At 42.3% G+C, this 19000-nt stretch overlaps 2 protein-coding genes across 3 annotated transcripts; one reads left to right on the top strand and one right to left on the bottom strand.

The window, feature by feature from the left end:
• Positions 1 to 1397: 1397 nt before the first annotated feature.
• LOC130998564 (uncharacterized) lies at positions 1398 to 3764 on the top strand. The gene is made up of 2 exons (XM_057923980.1): positions 1398 to 2454; positions 2506 to 3764. Exons 1-2 carry the CDS (start codon positions 1398 to 1400, stop codon positions 3762 to 3764), a joined length of 2316 nt encoding a protein of 771 aa, XP_057779963.1.
• Positions 3765 to 4241: 477 nt separating this feature from the next.
• On the bottom strand, positions 4242 to 6930 carry LOC130996885 (arginine--tRNA ligase, cytoplasmic-like). 2 transcript variants are annotated; one of them, XM_057922164.1, is made up of 6 exons: positions 6754 to 6930; positions 5850 to 5933; positions 5634 to 5738; positions 5108 to 5309; positions 4741 to 4810; positions 4242 to 4521 (listed from the first exon to the last, which is right to left on the bottom strand). In XM_057922164.1, the coding sequence occupies exons 1-4, from the start codon at positions 6826 to 6828 to the stop codon at positions 5127 to 5129; spliced, it is 447 nt and encodes a 148-aa protein (XP_057778147.1). In that variant the 5' UTR covers positions 6829 to 6930; the 3' UTR covers positions 4242 to 4521; positions 4741 to 4810; positions 5108 to 5126. The 2 variants fall into 2 exon arrangements, with proteins under 2 accessions (XP_057778147.1, XP_057778148.1); XM_057922165.1 differs by having other exon boundaries at positions 5131 to 5309.
• Between the last annotated feature and the right edge of the window lie 12070 nt (positions 6931 to 19000).

Raw genomic sequence — 19000 nt, 5'->3', positions numbered from 1 at the left:
CTTCATGAAAATGGTGTTATTCCTTCTACATTGCATCAATGCTTCAAGTACTATCAAAATGGTGCCATGAGAAAAGTGGTTGGTGATCACAAACCTTTCACAGAAGCAGAGTCTCATTTCGCCGATGCTAAATTCTATTTGGAAAGAACTAAAGTGACAATGGTAGAAAGGGATGAGCCACATGAGGAGTCAGGATCCCGCCAAGAGAAAGAGTCTTCCCCAAATATGGAAGGTTTCATCATCCCTTTAACTAAGATTGACGCCAAAAAGCCAATTCCCCAGCCACTCAAAGGTTTTGTCCGACCAAAGCAAAGTGGCGCCACTGAACATGGAGATCTCTCAGACAAAAAACTCTCAAAACACTTTGGTCCGAAGGCATATAAACTCCTTGTGAATGCTGGATACAATCCCCAAGAAAGCTCTACGTCAAAGTTTCATGTGAGAAAAACTGCTAACACAAGCCAAAACCCCAAAGCAGGCTTGGGATACATGGTGCAAAGCCCCATTCGTATCACCATAAAGAGAGCCACTGATAACTATGCTAGCACCAAGCAAACCCCGAAATCCTCGAGCAATCGGAGAACACAAAGAGTTTCTATTTTCAAAAAGTTGGGTAAAAAAGAAGCTCAACGGGTGTCTGTCTTTAAAAGACTCGGCAAAGGCAAATCATGGAAATAAGGTATGACGAAAGGGTTCAACGAATTGAACATGACAGAAAAGCTGAGGAGCTTGATTCCTTCTCGTATGAAAAGGTGTACCACTTTCCTCGTGTCGTACGGAAAAGAATTGAAGGCCAAGGTGAAGACGGTCGTCTTTACACAGAATGCCAAAGACGATGAAGATAGAGAAAGCGTGGGTTCATCTTAATGTGTTACTAGTGATGCTAGTAAGCCAGTTTCCCACACTACTCGAAGTCAAGTGCATCGTGAAATTGCGGATCTAGTTAAAGATGGTACTATCACAGAAAATATAGATGGAGATGTTGTCACATCAAACCATATCACCTCATGTGAGGAAGTGGCTATTGAAGAAGAAGATGCTAAAATAGCTCCTCAACAATTTGAAGAGGGAGTCAAGGCTACTGTTGATGAATTAAAAGAAATTAACTTGGGCACTGTTGAAGATCCACGACCCACTTACATCAACGCGTTGTTGACTGTGGAGGAGGAATACTCATATGTTGAACTGCTCAAGGAATTCAAAGACATCTTTGCGTGGTCTTACAAGGAAATGTCGGGATTGAGCCCCAAGATAGCTGTCCATCATTTAACTGTCAGAAAGGATGCACGTCCAGTCAAGCAAGCTCAACGTCGATTTCAACCAGAGCTGGTTCCTCTAATCGAAGCCGAAGTAAACAACTTATCGATGTGGGCTTTATTAGAGAGGTCAAATACCTGATGTGGATCTCAAGTATCGTTCCAGTAAGGAAGAAAAATGGGCAAATTCGTGTATGTGTAGACTTCAGGGACCTGAATGAAGCATGCCCCAAGGATGACTTTCCATTACCGATCACTGAATTGATGATTGATGCTACAACTGGGCATGAGGCATTAACTTTCATGGATGGCTTTTCTGGTTACAATCAAATCCGCATGTCGCCAAATGATGAAGAATTGACAGCATTTCGAACCCCGAAAGGAATTTATTGCTTCAAAGTGATGCTATTTGGGCTGAAGAATGCTGGTGCCACTTACCAGAGAGCCATGCAGAAGATATTTGATGATATACTTCACAAAAATGTTGAGTGTTACGTGGATGATTTGGTGGTTAAGTCCAAAAAACGAAGCAATCACCTGCAAGATCTGCGAATGATTTTTGAGCGATTGAGAAAGCATCAGTTGAAGATGAATCCACTAAAATGCACATTTGGCGTCAAATCCGGCAAGTTTCTTGGGTTCATTGTTCGCCATCAGGGGATAGAAATTGAACAAGAAAAGATTGATGCCATACTTAAAATGCCTGAACCTCGAAATATCCATGACCTGAAAAGTTTGCAAGGAAAGTTAGCATACTTACGAAGGTTTATTTCAAATTTAGCTGGAAGGTGTCAACCATTTAGCCGAATTATGAAGAAGGGTATACCATTCGAGGGGGACGAGTCATGTAGAAATGCTTTCAAGAACATCAAATCTTACTTGATGCGGCCTCCTGTGTTAGCAGCACCTGTGTCGGGACGCCTCTTGATTTTATATATTGCTGCTCAAGAACGATCCATGGGAGCTTTGCTTGCGCAAGAGAATGAAGGTGGAAAAGAGAATGCATTATACTACTTGAGCAGGACAATGACACCAAATGAGTTGAAATATGCTCCAATTGAGAAGGTGTGTTTGGCATTGATTTTCTCCATCCAGAAGCTTAAGCATTATTTCCAAGCTCACACTGTTCGCCTTGTATCTAAGGCAAACCCTTTAAAGTTTGTGATGTCAAGACCTGTTCTATCTGACAGACTTGCACGTTGGTATCCCCAACTTTAACAATTTGAGATTGTGTATGTTCCCCAAAAAGCCGTGAAGGGACAAGTGTTGGCGGACTTCTTAGCAGACCACCTAATTCCGGCTGAATGGGAGCTAAGCGATGACCTCCCGGACGAAGATGCACTTGTAATTGATGTCGCCCTACCTTGGTGGATGTTTTTCGATGGAGCATCTCATAGAGAAGGTGCTGGTGCCGGGGTCGTGTTCGTGTCACCAGAACGTCAAGTGCTGCCATTTTCCTTCACTCTAACTGAGAATTGCTCTAACAATGAAGCAGAATATCAAGCTCCGATCCTCGGTTTGGAAATGGCGCTGGATATGCAGCAATCTCACCTCAAGGTATATGGTGATTCTAAATTGGTGGTTAATCAAATACTTGGATTGTATGAAGTAAAGAAACCTGAATTATTGCCATACGTCAAGTATGCTCGCAAGATCATTGAGTGGCTTGGAGATGTGGAGATTGAGCATATTCCAAGAAATGAAAACAAGCAGGCGGATGCCTTGGCCAAACTTGCATCCACTATAGCTATGGTCAGTGGCGAAACTCAAATTCCAGTATGTGAAAGATGGGTCATACCACCCATTTTTGAAGAAGAGAAAGACGAAGAAATCGAAAGCCATCTTGTTGAAGTCTTTGAGATTGAGGAAGAAGATTGGCATCAATTGTTGGTCGATTACCTCAAATATGATAAATTACCGAATGATCCACGCCGAAGGGTTGACATCCGGCGATGCGCCACTCGCTTCATATTTTTCAAAGGGACGCTTTATAGAAGGTCTTTTGATGGAGTGTTTCTAAGATGCTTAAGTAATGAAGAAGCCGCCAAAGCAATGGAAGAAGCGCATTCTGGCATTTGTGGTGCTCACCAGTCAGGTCCCAAGCTACACTTCCGAATCAAGAGGATGGGCTACTACTGGCCAACCATGGTGAAGGACTGTCAAGATTATGCACAAAGATGTCAAGCCTGCCAATTTCATGCAAACCTCATCCATCAGCCGCCCGAGCCACTACACCCCACGGTTGCGTCCTGGCCTTTTGATGCCTGGGGCATGGATGTCGTTGGACCCTTGACGAAATCATCGATGGGGCATTTATACATTCTGGCAGCGACCAATTACTTCTCCAAGTGGGCTGAGGCAGTACCATTGAGAGAAGTGAAGAAAGAGATTGTCGCTGATTTTATCAAAACCAACATCATCTACCGCTATGGAGTTCCTCGCTACATCATAATTGATAATGGATCACCTTTCAGCAACACGGTGACACTACTAGAAAAACGCTCATAGATAACGGATTTTATCCGTTATCTATGAGCAAAACAACCGTTGTGTATAGTGGTGTTATCTATTCTATACGTCATACAACCGTTATGTATAGTAGCATAGATAACGGTACGATTCGTCATACATAACAGTACGCATCCGTTATCTATAAAGGTTATACATAACGGTTTTTCACCGTTATGTATTAAGATTTTTTCGTTATGTATTAATTAATTTTTTTTATCATAGTTAACAGTTTTTTGCACTTTTTATAACGGTTTTAACCGTTATCTTTGATAGAATACATAACGGTTTTTTGCACTTTTTATAACGATTTTTTGCACTTTTTATAATGATTTTTGCAGTTTTTATAACGATTTTAACCGTTATCTTTAATTAGAATACATAACGATTTTTTGCACCTTTTATAACAGTTTTTTGCACTTTATATAATTGTAGTATATTTTTAAATTTTGCAATTTTTATAAAACGAAAAAATGATAAAATCAACGATAACAATATTATATATCATCCAAAAAATTCATACATTATTATACAAATGAACCAAATATCAAGTATACATCATCATTGCATATTCCGATTCAAAATTGAAAATACCAACTACCTTATAGCTAAAACAAAAATCTATCATACAATGTTTCTAGCACCAAGTCCTCAAAAACTAGTTAATCAACCTGCTATGATTCTCTGGTTGTCTTTTGACCTCAAGCCATCCCAAGCTACCATAGCCCATGTACTTTACTGAGATTCTCGCAGTCCCCTACATAATGAAAAGCAAAGTATAAACTATATGTAACTTACTACATAAATCAATACATCATGCATTATGTAACTTACTACATCAATTAGTCAATCACAAAGAGAGAAGATTAAATAAGAAAGTATGTGGAGCAAAACATTTATTTTACAATATTAATAACTTGTCATTTAATGCTATTAACTAATTCTTTCACTTATGCTTATGATCTTTGTAACTCACCTTATCATTGAGCATCTGGTCAAAACTAAATGTATAGTTCGTTGTCCGGTTATTCTTCAGATCAGCATATCTGTTTTATGGACAAAAATTGACTATCATGAGAGATCTTGTTAGCAACAGCTAGTGAAAGATTTATAATCTCTCTAGCCAAAACATCATAGAACAATACTCATCAGGGGTACATTTAAGTCTTAGAACAAGAACACTTTCCAAGGCTTACATTGACAAGTTTTTTATCAGCACCTGTTATAGCAATAACAGTAAAAAGGCACCAACATTGTAGGTATCTGACGCTATTCTAAACCAGGGGTACACTACTCCTAGCAACTAGTAGTGCGCTACAATAAGAAAAAGGATCAGAAAGAACCTTTGCTAAATGTGGCAACTCACCACAGAGCAGCAAGATCTGTTGATGCATAATTGTACCCACCATCCCTTTTTACAACAATAAGGGGTATGTTTTTTCCTTCAATGAAGATGACACGAGCTCCTTCGCTTTCTTCAATTAATCCCTCTTTATTCAGTAACTCTAGAGCACCGGGAATGTAAGGATTATAAAAGCTCTCGCCCTGAGAAAAGGAAAAGACAAGGCGCATAGAAGCCAAAAAATTAGTCCAAATAAATGATTATTATAAACACGCCTAAGGAGCTGTAGATGTTCTCTTCTAGTGCAAAAGAAAAAAACAAAACTTGCATCAAAGCATATCTTACACCAACTGAAAAGAAATAGAAGGGGTTCCTTGGTCATAATAACAAAAAGGCACATACACTAGTCAACATAGATCTTCTAGGAAATAATTCCATAGACGTTAGAACAACCTTGCAGGATATTCGCCAAATACTTAAAATAAACCAGCCTGCGCAACTTATAACATAGATAGAAGCCTACATACCTTTTCCTCCAACTGAACTCCAAGATGCTCATACACCTTTTCATATCCACATCTACTGATTTTACAAATTTCAGCCCATGCCTTCCGGTACTTCTCCTCCCCAGCCTGAAGTATGGATACATACAAATATATAACATCACGCAAGGAAAATATAAACAGACACTTCTGTACACTTTTGGGGATCATTCAGACAAGACAAGTTACTATGTAGTCTACCTGAAGGCTGACAACTGCCTGCTGAGCCCTTTCCTTGAAAGCAGGGTCACTGTCAAATCTTAGCTTCGATGCCTTATAGAATGCCTGAAAAACCAGCAATTGGAAAATAGTTGACCCCATGCACTATAACTCATAGTAATTTTTATAAAATGAGCACTTGTATTTATTTTTAAAATTACAAGCATGGCCTGCAAAAGCACTATCAAAGACTTATTAACTGACTGTTACCCAATTTGATAAATATTTCCATATTAAGGTGAATATTGATTCTTGATATAGTTCTCAAATATTCACATAATTCTACCCCCAATAAGCTGAATCCAAATAGGACATTCTCAATTTCAATGACTACTACAACTAGAGAGTAGCGCAAGACAATAATTCTGATTGAGTGGTATATGAAATCGCAATGAATATAATTGAAACTTCCAAAGATACAGTAAAGAATAAGAAAGCTTCAACAAATGTTGAAAAGCCTAAAATCGACACACAAACATGTACAAAGAAAAGGATTAGAGTAATTTAAGATCAAATCAGATATAAATAAGTATATTGCATATTGGGAAGAACAGCATGTGTCTCTGCTGAATTTCAATAAGTAGATCATGATTATACATGAAACATCTGATTGGTGTTTATATATAAGTGTTTGTATTAGTATTACAAAAGAGGCAAAAGACCATTTGAGCATTTTAATCATGCCCGGTGCACAATGATAGAGACAGGTTATAAGTTTATTTGCAGTTAAATGTGTAATTTCATTATAAAAAAATATAAATAATCTTCTACTGCATGGTGTTTGTTGATGGCTAACCAATCCAATGAATCTAGAAAAGTCAATAAATTTACATAATCACATGCTCCCAACTCAAAGTGAACAGGGATACTCAAATTTGCATCTCACCTCCAAGTCTCCTATGGCTTGATCATTGACAACTTCCAGGCTGGGAAACTTTTCGAATAGGAACTCTATTAACATACCAAACTAGAAGACAACCAAACAACATTAGTATCTAAAAGAATTTATAAAGAACAATCATAGCTACCAGGAATTAACTAACTTCCTAATAAGATAGTGATTAAGATCTGTCGCGACCGCACTTGCTAATGATAGCAAATTCGGGGAAACCGCGACTAAGGGAGGGGATTTAGGAGCGGGATTTAGAAAGGGGCATATTTGGTCTCTTGATGACTCGACTTGTATAAGGAAAACAATTTAAATTAACTAGAATTTAACGAAGGTCAAAAGGAAACGTACATAATATTATCCGAAAGAGGTACTCAACGAGTTTGAGTACATTATCAAATAATACATATTGTTTGACAAATGACATAATATCATAACGAAATCAGTGTTCGCAGCGGAATAACAGTTTGAGTATATGTATGAAGACATATACTCTACTCTGAGGTAATCATCCTAGATTGACAAAAGCTCCGCTTGCACACTACATCCTCGATCACAGCTCAACCTGCACATTTATAAATACATACAGGGCTAAGTACGAGAGTACTTAGTGGACACTTGCCGAAATTTACATACATGCATAATATTTTATTGTCAAGCCTTTAACAGTAGTAAGATACGAGGGTTTTCCTTTAAAGACTCGTATTTACCAAACATAATATCATTTCTTTCATCAATAACCCGCGCAGGCATTTTAATATCATTAATCACCATATCAATAACTCGTGCCGAGAGGGAGGCCTCCCTCTACGGACACTATGATCGGCCAACCCGCTAGATGACTCACGATCACAAGGTGTACACTAATTCCGAAGGGATTTGCGGTCCCATCCAGAATCCGAATTCGATTAACATCAGATAGGCAATTAATAACAAAACATAAAGCATTTAGGCATTGACAATATCATTCAAAATTCATAAGCATAAAGTCTTAACAATTCTACTATATGGTTTTAGTTTATACGTAAGAAAGCCCACCTGGTAGTAGAGACTCACGACTAAGCCTTAAACTCTAGTGCCTGACCTTTAATACGAGAAAATAAAGCAAGATTTTAATACAAGGAAATTCTCAAATGAATGAGGATGCGTAATGTAATTATGCAAGGCTCATATTCCTCTAATTATTGGTCCAACTATTGGATTAAAGCTCGTCCTATGAAATCGGATAGTTATTCTTAATAATCCACTCATCTTGAATTAGTCTAACTCACTTACCAACTAATAATTAGTAAGTATTAAAATTAATCACTAACTAAATATATTTAGGATTAAAAATGAGGGCCCAAAATAATAATTCTTATTGGGTTCAAATAAATAATTCACATTGGACTTGAATAACTAAAGGTAGGGGCTAAATAATATAAATTGAAGCCCATTTTAAATAAAACGAAGCCCAAAGGAAATAAAAAGTGAGGCCCAAAATCCTCCCCTCCCTCAACACTCGGTTTCTCTCTCTCTCTCTCTCTCGTTCAAACACGCCGCTGCCTCTCCAAAATCTCTCGACTCTCGGCCTGCCTCCAGTCGGGACGTCTGCCGCCGCCGCCTCCTTCCCCGGCCGTTCCAGCTTCCGGCGTGGCCGGCGTTCATCTGTTGACCACGCCACCTCCTCGCCCTAAACTCTCTCTTCATCAATCGATCTGCTACTCCTTCATCCTGCCGACGCCGCTCGGCATTCTGGCCGTTCCGGCCGCCGGCGAGGCCGGTGTTGCTCCAGACCCCGACGCCGGTCTGATTCCCTCATCTCCTCTCTCTCGATTCGAAGCGCCGGTGGAGAGCCCGAGCCATAGTTCTACTTTTCCCCAAATCGAGCCCTAGCTCATCACCTTATGCAAATCTCGCCGTTGCCGCCGCTGCAGTAGGGAGGCCGGCGAGCACTCCTCCGTGGCTGTGGTTCAGTTAATGGCGAGCAGGGGGGGGGTCCGCCATTTCCAGTGTTTCTCTGAGTTTCGATGCCGAGGGGAGCTCCGTTGTCGCGCCGATTACGACGCCTTCCTAAAAGCTAAGTTATCTATTTTCGTTCTTCTTCTACTTCAGTTTCTAGTTTGTTAAGCGTGGGGGTTCTCATGATTCGCTGTTCTAGGGTGCAGAGTATAACAATGTATGAATCATAGACTTGTTGAGAAATGCTATCGATCATGTATGCATATGTGATTCGCTATATCCCTCTGTAATATGTATCATCCTATGTTTCGAATTTCTTTTATATGAAGTGAGGGAAGTAAAATGCATATATGAGAATAGTGAACTGAAAAAAATACCTTGAATGTTTGCTATGGTTGAAGGTTGCAGTTGAGATACAAGGCAGCAGGTGTTCTGAAAATAATGTAATTGGTCCTTGCATTAATGCAGGTGGAATCATGGAAGAAGGTAGAGCATTGAAGTCAAGCTTACCTTGAGAATGCTTGGCAGAGAAGGAGTGCAGATTCCTGCCGTTGCTGCTAAGTGTTGAATGGAGAGAGTGGTGGTTTGAGGAGTGAAGTGTGGAGTTTAAACTAGAAGGCTGTATTGTTGGAGTGTGAGAAGTGCAGCAGGCTCAAGAGAAGGGGAAAATAGGGGAGTGTGCAGCTGCTGCAGCACATGTCTCCACACCCTTTTCCTTTTTCCCATTTTCTTAAACTTGGGTGTTGTGGCAGGGGTGAAGTGTTTACTGCCGCTACAGTTGCTGCAGAAAAAGGGGAGGGGACGCAGCTGATCTTATTCTCCCCTCTCTCCTTATATTATTTCTTTTGTTGCAGGTGGTAGAATAGAGTTGTAGTATACATGTAGGGTTGTAAGGTTGTGAAGTGATTTAAATAAAATCCTTCAGTGTTGGTCGTTCTGTATTAGAACTTTGGTATCGAGTTTTTCTAATGTCGAGCACTTGTATTCAGACGATACAGATTAATCGAATAATTCTTGTATCTGATATCTATATTGTCTTGTAAAAATCTAAATTAAAACTGTAGATTGCTAAATTAAATCCATAGATTTAATTCGATCATCATTAAATTAAATCCGTAGATTTAATTAGCTACAAAGTCGGAAATAATTCACGACTTAAGGAACAATATGAATAATTATAAATAACCTCCATCTTGATTAATAGATAACACAACTTTGCTAAGTTGGTTATAACCTTGAATAATAATTATTCATTGATTCAAAGATTAACGTCGCGATTTTAAACACGCGAAGATAAATAAATGCATACTGCTAGTGTAGCGACTCTGTTTCCAAATTACGTAATTCAGAATCATAGTTGGAATTCATAAAGCGTTTCATTTACTAAAAAAAAAGATTTAATAAACACGCAATACTGGACTTAAATAAATATGAAAGAGCGGGTTGTTACATACTACCCCTCTTAACAAAAATTTCGTCCCGAAATTTGCATACCTATGTAAAAAGGTCTGGGTATTTTTCTTTCATCTGGTCCTCAAGTTCCCACGTTGCTTCTTCAGGTCCATGGTGTCTCCACAGTATTTTGACTGACGCGATCGATTTATTCCTCAATTCTTGCACCTTTCGGTCCAAAATGGCTTCAGGTTTTTCCTCGTACGTCAAGTCTGGATTAAGAATCATTTCCTCTTGGTGAATCACGTGTTTGGGGTCAAACACGTACCGTCTCAGCTGTGACACGTGGAACACATTGTGGACGTTTCCAAAGCTAGGTGGCAGCGCCAACCTATACGCTACGGGACCTATTCTTTCAAGGATCTCATAAGGTCCTACAAAACGGGGTCTCAACTTACCCTTAACACCGAATCTAACGATCCCTTTCGAGGGTGACACTTTCAGGAAAACCTTGTCTCCGATTTGAAATTGTAGTTCGGTTCGTCGGGTATCAGCATAAGACTTCTGTCTGTCCTGGGCCTCTTTAATTCTTGCTCTAATCTGGCGGATGGTCTCGATCATCTCGCTTACTGCATCTGGCCCAAGGATTTTTCTTTCACCCACCTCATCCCAGTAAAGTGGTGATCTACACTTCCTTCCATACAGCGCCTCATAGGGTGCCATATCAATGGTCGCCTGGTAACTGTTGTTGTAGGCGAATTCGATCAACGGTAGCACTGATTCCCAACTTCCTCCTCGGTCTAGCACCACTGTCCTCAACATATCTTCAAGGGTCTGAATTGTCCTTTCTGATTGTCCATCTGTTTGAGGATGAAAGGCGGTGCTAAAGTTTAATCTTGTTCCCAACTCTTTCTGCAAACTGATCCAAAATCTAGAAGTAAATTTTGAATCTCTGTCTGAAGTAATGGATATTGGTATTCCATGTAGCCGTACAATCTCACGGATGTACAGTTGGGCTAGTTTCTCCGATCCATGGGTAATTGGAATCGGTATAAAATGAGCGCTCTTCGTGAGACGGTCTACTATTACCCAAATAGCTGTGTTGCCCCTATTTGTCTTGGGTAGACCCGTCACAAAATCCATTGCTATGTGCTCCCACTTCCATTCTGGGATTTCCAATGGCTGCAATTTCCCATATGGTCTTTGATGTAAAGCTTTCACTTGCTGGCATGCAAGGCAACGCTCTACAAACGAGGCTATATCTCGTTTCATCCCGTCCCACCAAAACTTCTGTTTCAGATCTTGGTACATTTTGGTACTCCCGGGATGAGCGGTATAGGGCGTGTCATGAGCTTCACTCATGATCTCATTTCTGAGTTCCTTGTTATGGGGAACACACAATCTTCCTTCAAAAAGAACGGCGTCATCCGTTGCCTCTTGGTAGCCTCCTGGCGTGCCTGTTCGGATCTTGAGACGAACTTTTTCCAAGCTCTCATCCGCTCTCTGGGCACTGACGATCCTTTCTCTGAGGTCTGGGACGGCTACCAGAGTTGCAATAATTGCTCTTGTCGTTGCCGGTGGCTGAACCACTTCTATCTTCAATTTGTCAAAATCCCTTACAAGCGCGTCCTCTTGAGTGAGAAGAAGTCCTAACTCGGATTGAGTTTTACGACTTAAAGCATCAGCTACTACATTAGCTTTTCTCGGGTGGTAGTTGATACCGCAATCGTAATCCTTCACGAGCTCGAGCCATCTCCTCTGTCTCATGTTCAAGTCTTTCTGCTCGAAAAAGTACTTAAGGCTTTTGTGATCAGTGAAGATTTCACATCTAACTCCGTATAGATGGTGTCTCCAAATTTTCAAAGCATGCACAATTGCTGCCAGTTCCAGATCATGAGTGGGGTAGTTCAATTCGTGTGGCCTTAGTTGTCGTGAGGCGTAGGCGATGACCTTTCCTTCTTGCATCAACACACAACCTAGCCCATTTTTGGACGCGTCCGTGAAAATCACGTATTCTTTATCGGCTGCTGGAACTGCTAGCACTGGTGCAGTTGTCAATTTCTTCTTCAGCTCTTGGAAGCTGGCTTCACACTCTTCGTTCCACTTATACTTGATCCCTTTACGAAGTAATTGCGTCATTGGTCTCGCTATTTTAGAGAATCCTTCGATGAATCTCCGGTAGTATCCCGCCAAACCTAAGAAACTCCGGATTTCATTAGGTGTGGTTGGTGATTTCCACTCGCGCACTACTTGCACCTTGGCGGGGTCCACCTTAATTCCATCTGCTGATACGATGTGTCCTAGAAACATTACTTCTTTCAGCCAAAATTCGCACTTGCTGAATTTGGCGAACAACTTCTCCGTCTTTAATGTCTCCAGGATGATTCTCAAGTGATTTTCATGCTCTTGGTCATTCTTAGAATAGATGAGGATATCATCTATAAACACTAAGACAAATTTGTCTAAGTATGGATGGAAAACTCGATTCATGAGGTCCATGAATACTGCCGGTGCATTGGTTAGACCAAAAGGCATGACAACGAATTCATAGTGACCATATCTTGTGCGGAAAGCGGTCTTGGGTATATCCTCTGGTCTGATCTTCAGCTGGTGATACCCAGACCTTAAATCTATTTTTGAGAATACACTGGCTCCCTTGAGTTGATCGAACAAATCATCTATCCTTGGAAGAGGGTATTTGTTTTTAAGCGTCAGTTTGTTCAATTCTCGATAATCAATGCACATCCTCATGGTTCCATCTTTCTTCTTGACAAAGAGTACAGGCGCTCCCCAAGGCGAGACACTGGGCCTGATGAAACCCAAGTCCAAGAGTTCCTGTAGTTGCACCTTCAATTCTTGTAGTTCCTTTGGGGCCATCCTGTATGGTGCCTTTGATACTGGGGCAGATCCAGGTTCTAGATCAATGGTGAAATCTAGTTTCCTGTCTGGAGGTAGTCCCGGCAATATTTCAGGAAAAACTTCTGGAAAGTCTCGTACTATTGCCACATCTTCCACCTTCTTGTCTTCACTAGCTTCCCCGTTTAGGTAGACGAGATAAGCTGTGCTTCCTTCCTTCATCATCTCCTTTCTGGCTTGTAATGCGGATATCACTGGTACTCTTTTCTTCATACCTATGCCGTGAAATTCCGTCGGTTCCTTTCCAGGTGGTCGAAGAGAAATTTTTCGTTCACTACAAAGGATGGTGGCGTGATTCTCAGCTAGCCAGTCCATTCCTAAGATCATATCTACGTCCCACATGAGCAGAATATTAAGATTGTTCGCTACCATCTTAAGTTCTCCTATTTCAAATTCTACGTTCGAGCAAACATGTGTGGTGGTAGATCTTCCTCCTGAGGGTGTAGTAATTCTTAAGGCACACTTAGCTCGTTCTGATTCGATTTCTAAGGTATCTACGCAAGGGGCAGATATAAAAGAATGCGAGGCACCAGTATCGAACAGAATCATAATGGAAAAACCTTTAAGCTTGCCCATACCTGCCAGGTTTCCCTGGTTTTTCTCGGGCTGGTTTTGGGTGAGAGCAAAGGCTCTCACCTGCTGTGGCAATGGTTGCTGCCGCCTCTGTTGCTGTTGGTGCTGGTGTTGGTATTGCTGCTGGTATGGCTGTTGTTGGCGGGGCTGGTGTTGCCCTTGAACTGCTCGCAGGGGCTGGGCATAAGTGGCCCTGATTGCCGCGCCCTGCTGTTTGTTGGGGCACTGTGAGGAGTAGTGGCCCTTCTGGCCACACATGTAGCAACTGTCAGTTCCAGCCCTACAGACACCACGATGTGGTTTGTGGCATTTTGGACAAAGGGGAACTTCATTTTGTCTTTGGCTGCCTCCCGCCGGGGCAGGACCCTGTTGTTTCCCTTGTCCTTGTTGCTGATATTGTCCCAACGGCGCATTTCCTTGCCATGGCCTCTTATTAGTCTGATTTTCATTTCTCCCATGGTCGTTCCAGTTGCGCTTCCCTTTAAAGTTCTGAGGGCGTGCAGGTGGGTTGGCTGGCGTTGAGGTCTGTGGCGGAGCCAACCTTTCTACTGGCATCGCAGCTTCGATGTCCAGTGCCCTGTTCAAAGACTCAGTGTATGAGAGTCCACCATGACTAGCTAGAGTCATCCGAATCTCGTGCCTTAGACCGGCACAAAATTTCTCCGCCATTTTCTCATCAGTATCCACCTGCTGCGGAGCATAACGCGATAGATCGCAGAATTCTCTGTCATACTCTGTCACTGTCTTCTTCCCTTGTTTCAGGCTATAGAACTCAGCCTCCTTCTTCTTTCTGTAGCTTTTGGGAATATACTTATCGTATAATCCAATTTTAAAGTCTTCCCAAGTGTAAGCTGCCCATTGTTCGGGAGTCAGAGTCTTTCGGCGGGCTTCCCACCAAAAGTCAGCCGATCCGGCTAGTTGGAAAGACATGCACGAGAGTCGCTCCTCTTCTGTGCAGTGTAGGAAGGTGAAGATACGCTCCAAGGCGCGTATCCAAGCTTCGGCCTCGGCTGGGTCGCCTGTCCCAGTGAACGTGGGCGGATTCTGTCGAAGAAAAAGTTCTTCAGTCCTTCTAGCAGGGGGTGGAGGGGGTGGGGTAGGTTCCCTGTCGTTTCGCCGCCCTTCAGGTATTTCATCGCGATTTCCATCATTGTTAACGTTTCTCCTAGGGGGGCGACCTCGTTTAGGCGGCATTCTGCAAATTACAAACACCCTTTTTAATACATTCTATACAGGAATCTCTAAGGCAATTAATAAGGAACTGTTTGTCAAATTTAACTTATCATAACTCCAAAACTAAGATATTAACAGGAACCGTTGCATACACAAGTCACATTATTCAAAGTTACTACATTCTTAACTGACTTGTGAAGAATAAAACCCGTAGAGAAACATAAAACATACACGAGATCGTCGCAGAAAGCCCATGCTAGGGTCATATATAGATATATCATGGAAAAATTGCCTCATCGAGGGTTTTTACATCGTCGACCAAAGCGTAAGTAAAGTCGATCCGAGTACTCCCTATGGTGTACCGGTTTACTAGCTAAGCAACCTCGCAAGGGTACTTAATCATGGAACGTCCTAGAGACCAACGTTTTCGTACTAATGCTAGCTAGAGACAACATAAATAAAATCATAGTCATAAGTTACAAAAATATCGGAATGAATCATCGTTTCCGGAAAACATCAACAAGCTTAAAAATTATCAAATCTGCGAACCCTGAGTCGCGGTACGGCTGCTCCTTGGTGACGTTAGGGGGTCCTCCTCCGGATCCTCCTCGGGGTCCTCCTCCGGATCCTCCTCGGGGTCCTCCTCCTTATCCTCGCCCGGCTCCCAGATGGGCAACGGAGTCTCTCCCTGGCCCTCGCCTGTCTCCCGCATGATCTGGGCTGAGCGGAAGATGTCGTCCACAATCTCACGGATCGGATCATCTCTGGTGCTGATCCTGACCGTGGTGCGAGGCTTGATCGGAGCTGGAGGTGGCACGGGCTCGGGATGAGTAATCCTCATCGTACCATACGGTACTGTACCATCATCCTCCTGCATAGGGGCTTTGCCCCTATCTATGAACTCCCTCAGGTTGGACATGACCCTGTCAGCGTTGGCCATGGTAGTCGAAAGCCTTGCTTCTGCCGTAGGTATCATTGGTGGTGGAGGAGTAGCAGCCCGGGCTGATGAGTCAGGAGGCGATGGGAAATCCCTGCGAGCCCGTGGACGAGAAGGGCCTGCCTCGTCATCGTGCCTACCACGACGCCCTAGAACTGAGGCTCGTGGTGGAGGATCTCGGGGCAAGGCCATCGAGGGCTCGGGAGCAGTAGTGGGTGCTTCCGCTGGCAAAGGCGTCCCCACCTGTACGTAGTCTCCCGGCAGGATGTAGGGCCCTAGAGGGGCGCGGCCCCACAAGGTGAAACAGGCCTGAAGCTCCGCAATGAAGCTAGGGAAGTCTCCCGCGAGGTCGTGGTAATCCTCCCGGCGAAAGATGTAATGGGCAGAGATCAGCCTAGCCCATCCCTGCCATTCGGAAGGTAACAGTAAGATCAACCTCTGGATACCGTCATACCCTGATACTCCATGTACACTCGCTTCGACCCAGTGTCTGTGAAAACCTGCGAGAAATTGTCCGAGGTTATCCCCGTGACATGGAGCATAGGTGCGGTAGGACCGCTCGACCTCTTCTGGGCTAGCCCATGGGGGCAGTGGTCGTCGTCGGGTGAAAACAGTCCTCGCCATCTAACAAAGGAAGTTCTATCATCAAAAAGTAACACACGACAAGTAACTCTAAGCGATAAGGCTCTAAATATCTAAAATCGGAAAACAAGTTTGGTTCGATAACCATAACGTGCAAAAACATCACATCATCTAAATCTAGCATTTACACAAGCCATACAGGTTCTTAATACTTAATCACAGATTACCAATTCGACTTTCATATAGTTCTAATGTCGTTGTTTACCGATCTTAGGGCTTGTTATGCAATGATGATATACTCTTAGATCTAGCAACGAGCACTAAAATTTCAACAAAAAGTTAAAAAGGCCAAGCCAATTCGAGATCTCATCGTAGGAAAACACTCGAATATTTAAGCTATGCCCATGCCATTATCGTACTATTGGCGTTCGTTACGCTGCTCGATCTTCATGCTCGTGGTTTCATCATGCGACTCTTCGTGTGATCCCTCTTTTTCTATTCCAACCGTCCTTGTTGATGTCATCATAACATGAAGAAAAGTTAAGGCATCTCCTTAAGTTCTCTTCTATGTTCCGTCGTGTGAGTGAGCATATATAACTTAACAGTTCTAAGTTCTTGTGATTCATACAGTAGTCATACTTATTCATGCTTCATACATTTCAAGAAATTAACTTAATTAAAACTTGAAAGTACTTACCATAACCTCTGTTGAGCGTGACGAGATGTAGTGCCAAGCTTTTGTCAACTAGTTTAAAAGTATATTGACTTACTTAATCTAGACTCAACTTAGAAGGAATGACTAGTACTCAGAGCAAAAGAAACGCTCTGATACCATTCTGTCGCGACCGCACTTGCTAATGATAGCAAATTCGGGGAAACCGCGACTAAGGGAGGGGATTTAGGAGCGGGATTTAGAAAGGGGCATATTTGGTCTCTTGATGACTCGACTTGTATAAGGAAAACAATTTAAATTAACTAGAATTTAACGAAGGTCAAAAGGAAACGTACATAATATTATCCGAAAGAGGTACTCAACGAGTTTGAGTACATTATCAAATAATATATATTGTTTGACAAATGACATAATATCATAACGAAATCAGTGTTCGCAGCGGAATAACAGTTTGAGTATATGTATGAAGACATATACTCTACTCTGAGGTAATCATCCTAGATTGACAAAAGCTCCGCTTGCACACTACATCCTCGATCACAGCTCAACCTGCACATTTATAAATACATACAGGGCTAAGTACGAGAGTACTTAGTGGACACTTGCCGAAATTTACATACATGCATAATATTTTATTGTCAAGCCTTTAACAGTAGTAAGATACGAGGGTTTTCCTTTAAAGACTCGTATTTACCAAACATAATATCATTTCTTTCATCAATAACCCGCGCAGGCATTTTAATATCATTAATCACCATATCAATAACTCGTGCCGAGAGGGAGGCCTCCCTCTACGGACACTATGATCGGCCAACCCGCTAGATGACTCACGATCACAAGGTGTACACTAATTCCGAAGGGATTTGCGGTCCCATCCAGAATCCGAATTCGATTAACATCAGATAGGCAATTAATAACAAAACATAAAGCATTTAGGCATTGACAATATCATTCAAAATTCATAAGCATAAAGTCTTAACAATTCTACTATATGGTTTTAGTTTATACGTAAGAAAGCCCACCTGGTAGTAGAGACTCACGACTAAGCCTTAAACTCTGGTGCCTGACCTTTAATACGAGAAAATAAAGCAAGATTTTAATACAAGGAAATTCTCAAATGAATGAGGATGCGTAATGTAATTATGCAAGGCTCATATTCCTCTAATTATTGGTCCAACTATAGGATTAAAGCTCGTCCTATGAAATCGGATAGTTATTCTTAATAATCCACTCATCTTGAATTAGTCTAACTCACTTACCAACTAATAATTAGTAAGTATTAAAATTAATCACTAATTAAATATATTTAGGATTAAAAATGAGGGCCCAAAATAATAATTCTTATTGGGTTCAAATAAATAATTCACATTGGACTTGAATAACTAAAGGTAGGGGCTAAATAATATAAATTGAAGCCCATTTTAAATAAAACGAAGCCCAAAGGAAATAAAAAGTGAGGCCCAAAATCCTCCCCTCCCTCAACACTCGGTTTCTCTCTCTCTCTCTCTCTCGTTCAAACACGCCGCTGCCTCTCCAAAATCTCTCGACTCTCGGCCTGCCTCCAGTCGGGACGTCTGCCGCCGCCGCCTCCTTCTCCGGCCGTTCCAGCTGCCGGCGTGGCCGGCGTTCATCTGTTGACCACGCCGCCTCCTCGCCCTAAACTCTCTCTTCATCAATCGATCTGCTACTCCTTCATCCTGCCGACGCCGCTCGGCATTCTGGCCGTTTCGGCCGCCGGCGAGGCCGGTGTTGCTCCAGACCCCGACGCCGGTCTGTTCCCTCATCTCCTCTCTCTCGATTCGAAGCGCCGGTGGAGAGCCCGAGCCATAGTTCTACTTTTCCCCAAATCGAGCCCTAGCTCATCACCTTATGCAAATCTCGCCGTTGCCGCCGCTGCAGTAGGGAGGCCGGCGAGCACTCCTCCGTGGTTGTGGTTCAGTTAATGGCGAGCAGGGGGGGTCCACCATTTCCAGTGTTTCTCTGAGTTTCGATGCCGAGGGGAGCTCCGTTGTCGCGCCGATTACGACGCCTTCCTAAAAGCTAAGTTATCTATTTTC

Source organism: Salvia miltiorrhiza, chromosome 8 (assembly GCF_028751815.1).
Source record: "Salvia miltiorrhiza cultivar Shanhuang (shh) chromosome 8, IMPLAD_Smil_shh, whole genome shotgun sequence".
NCBI lineage: Eukaryota > Viridiplantae > Streptophyta > Magnoliopsida > Lamiales > Lamiaceae > Salvia > Salvia miltiorrhiza.
The sequence above is the reverse complement of the archived record's forward strand: the minus strand, read 5'-3'. Positions and strand labels throughout refer to the sequence as shown.

Bases quoted from the DNA above. Each gene is read 5' to 3' on its own strand.
- LOC130998564 (XM_057923980.1), top strand. From the start codon at position 1,398: ATGTGGATCTCAAGTATCGTTCCAGTAAGGAAGAAAAATGGGCAAATT. The intron at 2,455-2,505 runs GTTGGTATCCCC...TTCCCCAAAAAG, and splicing joins TCTATCTGACAGACTTGCAC to CCGTGAAGGGACAAGTGTTG.
- LOC130996885 (XM_057922164.1), bottom strand. From the start codon at position 6,828: ATGTTAATAGAGTTCCTATTCGAAAAGTTTCCCAGCCTGGAAGTTGTC. The intron at 5,934-6,753 runs GTGAGATGCAAA...CTGGTTTTTCAG, and splicing joins AAGCCATAGGAGACTTGGAG to GCATTCTATAAGGCATCGAA. The intron at 5,739-5,849 runs GTAGACTACATA...TCCATACTTCAG, and splicing joins AGGCAGTTGTCAGCCTTCAG to GCTGGGGAGGAGAAGTACCG.